Here is an 11445-nt window from a genome sequence, read left to right on the forward strand (position 1 = left end):
TGTCACACCAACAAGGTTCTCTGAAACGCTGACAGCATCATGCCACTTGTTCAGAGCAGCATGAATTATCAGACAATGGCACCGCTTTGTCTTCGGTGCTTACAGGATGTATAATTGTATTACAATATTCAGCGTTACAACCTTATTGGGTAAGAATTACAGGATTTTCTTTGGTTCGTTTTTTAAAAAAAAAAAAAAAGTTCATCAGGTTCATCAGTAGCTTTTGAAGAGCTATTGTCTATTACAAGCAGAGAAATCAACCAGAAACATGTCAAGTTTATTTAGCAGGCTGGTCACGCAGCTAAAAACAGAAGTGGTGTCACAAATTCCACTTCACCACTTTATGCAGCGCACTGCACTTTCGCCTCACAACAGTCTGGCTTGTCAGAACTGACACTGTTGAAGCAAAGTTATTAGAAAGAAATAATTTAAAACCAGGATTGATTTTATGCCACTTCACCCTTACACAAAAAAAACCACTTTATTTTGCCCCTCCAAGATTTCCTTGCAATCTGATCAATCAAGTACTAACTTACCTTAAAATGGGTCACTTTTCTATCTTTTTGCTTAAATAACACACAGCTGTTTCTCTAAGTACTCTGGCCTCACTCAGTAAGAAAGGAAATCTACAGCTATCAGTCTGTTTCCAAAGGTGCCAGTCTATATAATATTACCTACACAAAAAAAAACCACTTTTTTTTTTCCCCTCCAAGATTTCCTTCCAATCTGATCAATCAAGTATTAACTTACCTTAAAACAGGTCACTTTTCTATCTTTTTGCTTAAGTAACACACAGCTGTTTCTGTAAGTACTCTGGCCTCATTCATTAAGAAAGGAAATCTACAGCTATCAGTTTGTTTCCAAAGGTGCCAGTCTATATAATATTCTGAGGGTACATTCATACACAGAGAGACCAGTTAACTTACTTCGCAAACCAGCAGAGAACAAAACCACAGGGTAATCTTTTAAAAAGTGTCATCACCCCTTCAGGTGAACAGATATTCCCTGACCCCAAAGGAAGTTGCAACCAAAATAAGCAACTTCATCAGTAGGATAAATCCATTGCAGAACAAAGAATCTACACAATAAGACAAGGGGCTCTTCAAAAGCTTGGGCTTCTTTTCAATTGCAAGACACAAACTGGAAGGAATAGTGAATATGAATAGGAATATGTGCATTTAATACCACAGAGAATTATTATCTAATTTCTGTAGCCACAGCGGATAAAGAATTCCAATAACAGATTCTATCAAAGAAAACAAAACTATTTAAACACATATTGTGATAAAAGAAAAAACAAAACCAAACACACACAAGAAAAAACAAACAAAACCCAAACAAACAAAACCAGCCAAGTCATCCCCCAAAAAAACAAGCAACACAATCCAGAGCAGATGGAGAGGCCCTTAAGCTTATTCACAGGCATCCCTAACTCACTGTACAGCCACACTGCAGTGCCTCAAACGGAACCCCCCGCCAGCTTCCCACAGACAACCATCTGCACCTAAAAGCATCACACTCCCATGGGGTGGGGGAGGTCAACGTGCAAACACGTGCAAGGGACACAGATTCCGTGTAAATATTTCCCTTGGAAACTCCCACCTCAATATGTCCCCAAATAGAGGCAGTTACCAAATAAAGTCACTTCACTTACCATGAGACTCTGCAACATAATATTTGTTCCTCTTTCCTTGTTGCTGGCGTACATAGGTTCTCCAAGCCTTGAATATCATATTTTGGAGTAAGAGCCTGAAAAATGAAAAAATGCCAGTCAGTGAAATAGCTACCACTGCCTAGAAGTAGGATTCTTTCAAGTTCAGTAGCAATTTTAGTACTTTTAAGAATTAGGAAATTTTGACTTCATCCTAAGATGACAGTAACAAAAATACACACACACACAAAAAAAGGGGGCAGAGAGGAGGACAAAATATGAAAATAAGCAATGAAGACATTGCTCTTGGCCTAGAGGTACTATAATGTAACTTGCTTACTGGCATTAATAACTCCTTCAGAACCCAAAGGAAATTTCTTGTACTGTTACATACACACAATAATAGGAAGTAATTTCCCAAACCTGTAATGGCTGGCCGCTCTCAGGCGGAGCTTCCTTGCTCTGCCAGCAGTCCACCACTCTTTCCACTCTCCAAAAGTTTTTTGAAGAATCTTCTGGTCATAAAAGCACCTAAACAGTTGAAAGATTTGGACAAGGGAAGCTTCATACAGGTTTCCAGACTGACCACAAATCAGTTTTAATGAAGATTATGCTGCCTCTCTTGCAGTCTTGTCTGATTAGCCTAACAGCATCTAATTGCATTTAAAAAATATTACACTACTCTGACACTTTATTCCAAGACTCTGTGAAGTATGACAAAAAGCAATTGCCTTACTGACTGTGAACATTTCACATAAAGTCAAGGAAGGATAGACATTGTTAACTGACTTGCCAAATATCAGAGTGCCAGTTGACTTTACACCTACGAATAACTTGTATTTTTTATCTCAGTTCTGTTTTACTCAATCAACCAGCACAGTTGATAAGGACACGTGTATTTTCCTTGCTAATTTTGTTTGTTATTTTAACACAAAGTATTTTATGCATAGAAATAAATGCAAAAGCTACTTGAGGTTTTATAATGTCTCAATATTCCATTGTGTTCTTAGAAACAGCACACTGATCTTGTCATCCCAAATCTTTCCAAAGAAAACTTAAATAGGCTTAAAAACTTGTTTTCATCTATGCTGAAAACGAAGCTGTTCATCTGCTCATCTACCTTCTCCTGCCAATGGATGCTAAGCCATCCAAAAAACGGATTCACATGTGACCTTCAAATTCTTTAATCTCAGTAGAACAGTCTCTACTTTTATACCCAGATTTAATTAACACACACCTGACCAGGTAAGAAGCAATGCTACATTTTAACTGAATTGTGAACAACTGAAAATTCAAACATAGGAAGGTTTGCATGAGGGAATTAGGATTTTGATCATCTACTTTTGTGTTCTTAGAAACAGCACACTGATCTTGTCATCCCAAATCTTTCCAAAGAAAACTTAAATAGGCTTAAAAACTTGTTTTCATCTATGCTGAAAACGAAGCTGTTCATCTGCTCATCTACCTTCTCCTGCCAATGGATGCTAAGCCATCCAAAAAACGGATTCACATGTGACCTTCAAATTCTTTAATCTCAGTAGAACAGTCTCTACTTTTATACCCAGATTTAATTAACACACACCTGACCAGGTAAGAAGCAATGCTACATTTTAACTGAATTGTGAACAACTGAAAATTCAAACATAGGAAGGTTTGCATGAGGGAATTAGGATTTTGATCATCTACCTAAAAATAGTATGCATAATCTACTATTTCAAGCAATAGTCTCTCAAACATTTTGCCATATGCTCAAGATGGGCAGCAGCCTAAGAACTGGAAAGTCTCATCAACTGGAGTACAAATACTTTAAAAAAATTTCTCATCTCTTTGTGATGGAGAGAAGGAAAACAAAAGGACCCATGAAAGCACACAAACTAACAAACAGAAAGCACACAAGCCCAGACTCACAACCTTTGATTACAACTATCCTATTAGCTTAATGATATTGGTCATGTGTGTAAAACCAGCAGGATTAGGCCCAGAATACCTAGAGGTTCCGCAGTGAAACACATATGAATCCTCTCACAAGTTGCAATTCATAGCTACCTACCCCAAGCCAAGTTGCTAAGTCATTCCAAGCACTCAAGCAGAAAAGAAAAAAACAAATAGAAAAAACAAGTGAGCTACACATAAATTTTTTGGACTTGGTGAATTAACAAAACATTGCAAGAAAAAGCTACAGAGAACTGGGGACTCTTACATCGAAGAAAGCAATTACGTATTGCTTATATTGCTTGGTGAACTTTATAAAATGCATTTCTACTCATCCTTCTAAAAGAAATAAACATTGTCCTGAATTGACACACAGCTGAAATAGTGCACATCCAGTATATGGGACAGCAAGAACAGCAAGGTTCACAGGACAACTTCCGTTTACCAGCTAAGGCAGATGTCCTCAGAATATATTTCATATAGTACAATGAAATTGGAGAACTGAAGGCTTGATCTTATTCTGACAGTAACAAATGCAGGTCTTTCCACTAAAGGCCTGATCTGACAGTAACAAATGCAGGTCTTTCCACTGGGAACTGCTTCAGTTCCCAAGGGTGTGGTCAAACAGGAATGAACATGCAAATTAAAGCAAAGCAAGAAAAGAGTATCAAAGTGTTGGTTTTCAGGAGCTGACAAAACACTAACACCAGAAACAAATCATCTGCCACGAGTATGTCAGAAGTCAGACAGATAAAAAGCATGTATAGATATACATTAAGAACAACAGTGAAAACAGTAAAGGGGTATGTGAAAAGTCAGACACAAAGCATATATAGACATACATTAAGAACAACAGTGAAAACAGTAAAATGAACTGAATATCAGGATCTCTAGCTATAACTTTGAAAAATCATTAAACTGAAAGCAGGTATCACAATCACAGCCTACCATTTATATGCACTACAGTTCAACTGCATCCAAACAACCACAATTCCTGTGAATTTAGTTAGTAAAGTTTAACCTGGATTATTAAAACCAAACAAAAAGCAGGAGCAAGAAGGGTATTCAAAGGAAACCTTCAAGTGATCTTATAAGGCATCCAAATGTTTTATTGGCCCAATGGAATGGTAGAGCACTAAGCCATAAAAAAAAAAAAAGGAGGAAAGAAAAGAAAAAAAAACCCCAAACTCACAAAACAACCAAACAACCCACCCTTGATTTCTATAGTTTTATCTACCTGGCTCAAAACAACCTAACAACCCAGCCTTGATTTCTATAGTTTTATCTACCTGGCTTTGGAAGGAATAACTCGTCCAAATGTCTTTTTTGTCCATAGATAGAAGAATTTCCTTGATAGGTATCTGGAATAGAAGGAAAGGTTAGTTGCCTTTGCACTCTTCCTCTCTTAATTGCCAGAGAGCAGTAAAAACAGGAACTTTTATGGTAGTTTCGGTAATAAAACTAAGGGTCTGGTTTTGCAGAGATCAATGCATACATGAAATATTTACATCCTGAAATTAGTAGCTTTAACGGGACTATTCACCAAGCACAAATAGAGGCCCACGCACGACTGCAAGACTTGAGTTGGGACATACGTATTTAAGAAGGCCAGGCAGCTGAAACACCTTCCAAGCAGCCCACTTACACCCAGTGATACTAATAAGCAGGCTGCTGACTAACTGGGGAGCCTTTTTAATGATTTAGAAGCGATAATATCACTGTTTCCCTGAAGTCAACCAGCTGAGTCAGACTTGTTTCCAGAATACTTGAGCCAATCTAATGTTTACCCCTGACACCAGCAGATCTTCCTTCTTCCTACCTTCCTCACAGCAGTTCCACTTCTCAAACTTCTCCCAGTACCAGTTCAACTCACTAATCAATGATTGTGATACTATCACCCTTTCCCCCCTTTTTTTTCAAACAGATTTTAAGTGTTAATTGGCTCACAGAAGGCGCCAATAAGCACCAAAGACATCACAAGGCAATTAATTAAAGCAGCCATGAACAGGGCCTCCCTCTTTCAACAAGTCTGAATTGCTCAATTAGCTCCACTTGTTCAACAAATATTAGGCTTTTAATCTCTAAACAATTACCATTCCACCTTTGTGAAGATTCCTTCAACAAACAAAAGAAGTAAACACAAGACGAAGGCAAGACTAGATCATTACCCCAGCAGTCCCCTATCAAAGCACACTGTTAAATAGCCATTTTTTAATTTTACATAAAATAAAAAATGTATGAAATCTGACCGTACCAATGCATGGCCTCAAGTTACCACAAGACACCTTCAGAACCATCTGACAAAAACCTTTGCCTTAGCCTGGATTTGTACTATAAAAAGCAGGCTTCTTTAGGCCTGAGCTCCCTGCTCCATTCAGTGAAAATTATGTTTTGTACTTATCACCTGGTTTGGAATTCTTTTAGCCCTCTTCCTTGATGCCAGGTATACCCAACTTGATCCAAATTCTCATGGCCTCTGTCCTGAAATCGATGTCTGGCAGATTGGGAAGCAACAGATTGCCCCGTTGCGTGCATTTGATGCCTAGGGAGTTGTTGGATTTCGTGCATCTTCAGAGATTTTGAACTTAAAAGAAAAGATAAATATTTCCTGTCAAAATATATTAACTGCAGAGAGGTGGCATTATTGCAATAAATTAATCTACTACAAAGGTATACAATCACATACAGAAGTTGACAGCTACAAAATGCTAAAACACATTTTTGTCTCTATCTGGCATTTTTCACTCTCTGGAATTTCAAAATTGTTTCCCCAAGACAAGCAGAAAGACACATTTCAGTGCAATCATGTCACAGACAATTTCTTTCTCCTCTAAAGCTGAAATAAGAAAGCACTACAATGCATTTGTGCTTCCCCTCCCATGCGTGTGTATACAGCGTGCCTTTACGGAGAAGACTTGAATGTATTTTCTGCCTTTTGTTCTCATTTTCTGCCTTTTGTTCTCAAACATATCAAGGTATTCTGTCTGTTGCTGAAAAAATTCTCTTGAGGATGAGGAAACTGAAGTGAGAATATCCCATTTTAACATGAAACGCACTTCCATATACAGTTCCTTTACAAGGGACCCCTTCCTAGTTTTGCTCATATTTTAACGAAATGTGTTTCTTCTTTAAAACACTAAAATCACTTCCTGTTTTTACATATTCATCATTAAAAAGCAAAATTAGCCATATTTTTCCATCATCTAGTTTACTTCTACACTGAGTTCTAATCTAAAAAAGAACATGTATGTTTTTATGAATTCTAAGTATTTTCTCAGTAATTTTCTGAAAACAAGAATGATAAAAAAAGAAATCTAACCAGATAAAACTTGCTGAACCAGTTGTATTGAAGCTTCTTTCCCAAAACAAATACTGCCACCACCCTGAAAATTTGCACACTAGAACCACAAACACATTCTTGAACTCCATAACAGGCAACCGAAGAGGATAGTCTGAAGTCTCACCCTAACAATCACCTGAACTGAGCTAGGAAAAACATGGCTGCAGCCAGAAAAAAATGTTAGTTCCATGAAGTTATTGGAATAATCCATGCTAGAAAGTTCCAGGAGTTCAGCTGAATAACCACTCACAGTATTAACAACAAACCACTGGAGGGAAGAAGAAACCCCAACAAAACCAAAACCCAACCCACCTCCCCAGAAATCTCATAAGAGGAAATACAGTATTGTTGGCTTGTTCCAGCAAGCTGCAAGGAGCTAAAAAAAAAGCCAATAAAAGAAAACAAAACCTATCTTTTGTGTGTGAGAGGTAAATTCTTGTTCCCCTATATAATATTATTTGAATGTTTTCTGAAAAAGGTGGGCACCCTCCAGCAGACAAAATAACTGTTCACCCCCAGCTGCGCAGTTAAGGTGACCGTATGCACTTCTGAAGAAAGAGTTTCAGGCACTTTTAAATTTATGCAAAATAACTTTCAGCACAAACTCCTGTACATGTCTACTAGGCTGAACTCCCTTTAAAACCATCTAATGTGCTCCACAGGTAAACAACCTGCTCTGACCATATGCAATGAGAATGTAACACAATGTAGACAAAAAAGCTCAGTTGGAACATGTAAAGTTTAAGGCCTGGGGATGGTTAGTGATCTTCCAACCTATGTAATTTTTAACAGATTGTTCCTAGATTTGCAACGCTGTATGTGCTACACATATTTAGCAATGACAGCCCGTGTCCATGAGAATTTATGGCAAGTAACCACAAAAAGAGAATAGGATCACTTCTCCCTTGTAGAGTTCAAAAATAAAAGCATGGGAAGAATAAAAGAATGGAACACCACAGAATAAATCTGAGGTCGGGCCAATAACTATATACAAATATCTTATGATCCAGTCTAATACCTCAAACTCAAGAATATCATTTTTATATTTGAATGTTATGATAATGTAAACCCTCATAAAGTTGTGTTCCGTTATGGGTTTGGGGTGGTGTGTTTCTTTGTTCTTTTTTGCTTTAAGAGGAACACTTTCTCATTAATAACATTCCACAGAGACCAACAAGCCCTCTTATGAGAGTAACTCAACTTTATTTTGACCTATGGAACACCTAAGATGTCATAATCAAAAAAGAGAAAAATTACAGCTGAGATCTTTACCAAGGTAACATCTTATTATTGCTTACCTGCTTCTGGATTTCTCCAAACGTCATAATCAAAAAAAGAGAAAAGTTACAGCTGAGATCTTTACCAAGGTAGCATCTTATTATTGCTTACCTGCTTCTGGATTTCTCCATTTTGCTATAGTTCCAAGTCTGCAGTGAACAAACACCCTCTCTGCACTACAATGTTGTGTGTTAGCTTCGGACAAAGCATAAATTGGTTCCTGTTATTTGTGATAAGTCCATCAAAGGATCTACACTAAATGCAGCCTGTATCTTAACAATGACAGGAGTTCCACTCAGTTGACCTGCATACAAATAGAATAATGCAATTCTAGATGTTTAAGGTGAAAAGTATGTTTGCACACTCACAGCCTTGCTGACATAATCTATTGGTAATAAAGTGGTAACTGTTTGAATCCCAAGACAGCAACTGTGCGTACCTATATAAAGCTATGCTAGAAAGATCCTATAAAAAGGTGTTGATCCTAAATTATGGTCCCCTACTTCGAAATAAAATTAATAACCAAGGGCAACAGATCAAACTGACTCCTTTTCACTTTTTTAAGTTACTACGCTCTTCTCCCTTCACAAGCACGTAGAAAAGAAGAAAACAATGAATTCCATCCAGTTCCAGAAAGAACTTCTGCATGTGCAGAACCTTCCACCCACCGAAGGTCTCGGGGAACATAAAGCTCTTTGAAAGCACCTGGATTTGTGACCAGCAATCACCTTGTGAGCGTGAGGTCCAAAGTGGACATTAGGTGTGACAGAAAAAATACCACAACCAAAGACTTACTGCAGTCAATTTGAGTCTGCCTGCACGGAATTCCTTTCGGCAGAGAATTATAACCTGATATGCTTTCTGACAAACACTCGGGAACCTCACGCTGCTGCTCTAAAACCCGGCCCTGAGGCTCTGGAGACCTGGCCGCGGTGCCTGCCCCCCAGGTCGCCCAACAAACGCACCCTGCTGCTCCCCACCGCCGGCTCCCGCCCTGCTGAAGGCGCTACGGGCCCCGCAGCCAACGTTGCTCCCTGCTCCCTCGGTAACGGCCGGCCGAGGGCTGGACCGGGAGAGGTCTAGGCCGGGCGAGGGCTGGGGCGGCCGAAGGCAGGGCCGCACCGGCACCCCGCCCCTCGGGGGGCTCTCACACGGCAACTGGCGGGCAGCAACCGCTCCCGGGGGCTCTACTCTCCCTCACCGTGAGGAGCAGGAAGCAGCCGGCGCCCTGTGGGGAGAACACAATCCACCCGCGCCTCAGCACCGGCCCGCGCGAGGACGCGGTTCCCGCCCGCCCTCACAGCGGGGGCGGAGCCAGCCCCGCCCACCACCGTTAGCAGGGGACGGAGCGCCGCCCCCCTGCCCCGCGGCGCCACAGCGCCCCCCGGAGGCGGGGAGGAGCGCTGCCCGCTGGGCCCCGCTCCGGTAAGGCGTTTTCAGAGCCAGGCACCCCACATCGCACAGCCAGGCACCCCACATCGCACAGCCGGGGCACCCCACATTTCAGAGCCAGGCACCCCACATCACACAGCCAGGGCACCCCACATTGCACAGCCAGGCACCCCACATCACACAGCCGGGGCACCCCACATTGCACAGCCAGGCACCCCACATCACACAGCCAGGGCACCCCACATTGCACAGCCAGGCACCCCACATCACACAGCCAGGACACCCCACATTTCAGAGCCAGGCACCCCACATCACACAGCTAGGGCACCCCACATCACACAGCCTGGCACCCCACATTTCAGAGCCAGGCACCCCACATCACACAGCTAGGGCACCCCACATCACACAGCCTGGCACCCCACATTTCAGAGCCAGGCACCCCACATCACACAGCTAGGGCACCCCACATCACACAGCCTGGCACCCCACATTTCAGAGCCAGGCACCCCACATCACACAGCTAGGGCACCCCACATCACACAGCCTGGCACCCCACATTTCAGAGCCAGGCACCCCACATCACACAGCTAGGGCACCCCACATCACACAGCCTGGCACCCCACATTTCAGAGCCAGGCACCCCACATCACACAGCTAGGGCACCCCACATCACACAGCCTGGCACCCCACATTTCAGAGCCAGGCACCCCACATCACACAGCCAGGGCACCCCACATCACATAGCCAGGGCACCCCACATCGCACAGCCTGGCACCCCACAGCACATGGACCCTCTCTCAGCCCCAGCCTGCAGTGGCTGGCAATGGTCAGGGAGCTCGTGGAGCACCAGCTGCTCCCAGGCCTCGCTTTGTGTGTGTATGAAAAGCGAACTGGCCAGGAGAAACTTCCCAGAGCCACAGAATCATGGAATTGTCAGAGTTGGAAGGGACCTTCTAGAGATCATCCAGTCCAACCCCCCTGCCAAAGCAGGGTTGCCCAAAACACATCACTCAGGAGCATCCAGGTGGGGCTTGAAGATCTCCAGAGAAGGTGACTCCACACGCTCCCTGGGCAGCCTGTTCCTGGGCTCTGGCACCCTCACTGGAAAGAAGTTCCTCCTTATTTACAATACAGAGCTGTATCGCTTAAGGAAAAAAAATATGAGAAATGTTTATTTGTGCTATCCAACAGGTAACCACCTTTCCATGCTGCCATTCAACTCCATCAGCGATCTGGGGAAAAAACACTTTATTCAGACCCTGCAGGCCCTTCCTTGCCCCGGCTCGGGCTCCCAGAGCCAGTGAAGAGGGTCCGGGATGCTCTGCTGGGTGGCCGCGGGTACGGGGGTGCCGGGGACACGGCTCCCCACCAGCACCCGGGCACCGGGGGCTCCCCCCAAGAATTCCTCACACGGGTGTTGGGAAACCACGTCTGCCCCTTGTCACCCACGGCCAAAAGATTTCCCAGGTGAATCAGCTGCTCCACTCGTTATACCAATTCCCCTCCCGCTGTCTCGGGGAAACGAGACTTTCTGGCGGAAAAGCCGTAAGGGGTGTTTTTACAGCCTGCCGGGGCACCGGGATTTGCCGCTCACGTTCCCGCCGGTCCCTCACCGAGATGGGACAGGCCCTGCCGCCCCCTCACCCTCCGGGGGGACGGGGACACGGAGGCGCCCGGCTGCAGGCGGGGGGGGGCTGGCGGGGAGCCTTCCCCGGGCCCGCAGAGGCCTCCGAGGCGGCGGCGGGTCCGAGGGTCGCGCTGTCAGCCGCGCCGCCCGCCACCGCCGCCGGGCCCGAAGCGCTGAGGGACGGGGCCGCGCTCTCCCCGCCGCTTCCCGCCCTTCTTTCACCCC

The 11445-nt window shown here is 43.5% G+C and overlaps 1 protein-coding gene across 2 annotated transcripts in view; it reads right to left on the reverse strand.

Moving 5' to 3' along the window:
• Positions 1 to 11396, reverse strand: part of SFI1 (SFI1 centrin binding protein) — a 38301-nt gene extending 26905 nt beyond the window's left edge. Inside the window, exons 1-6 of one of the 2 annotated variants that reach the window (XM_014962890.1) lie at positions 10793 to 11396; positions 8313 to 8505; positions 5988 to 6167; positions 4873 to 4944; positions 2075 to 2182; positions 1655 to 1749 (exon numbers count right to left, since the gene is read on the reverse strand). In XM_014962890.1, the coding sequence (XP_014818376.1) occupies positions 1655 to 1749; positions 2075 to 2182; positions 4873 to 4944; positions 5988 to 6167; positions 8313 to 8332 (475 nt within the window). In that variant the 5' untranslated portion in view covers positions 8333 to 8505; positions 10793 to 11396. Of the gene's footprint in view, positions 1 to 1654; positions 1750 to 2074; positions 2183 to 4872; positions 4945 to 5987; positions 6168 to 8312; positions 8506 to 9166; positions 9425 to 10792 lie in introns of those variants that run through there. The other variant, XM_014962884.1, reaches the window with a different exon arrangement.
• Positions 11397 to 11445: the final 49 nt, after the last annotated feature.

This window comes from Calidris pugnax, unplaced genomic scaffold (genome assembly GCF_001431845.1).
Source record: "Calidris pugnax isolate Ruff unplaced genomic scaffold, ASM143184v1 scaffold32, whole genome shotgun sequence".
In the NCBI taxonomy this organism is placed as follows: Eukaryota; Metazoa; Chordata; class Aves; order Charadriiformes; family Scolopacidae; genus Calidris; species Calidris pugnax.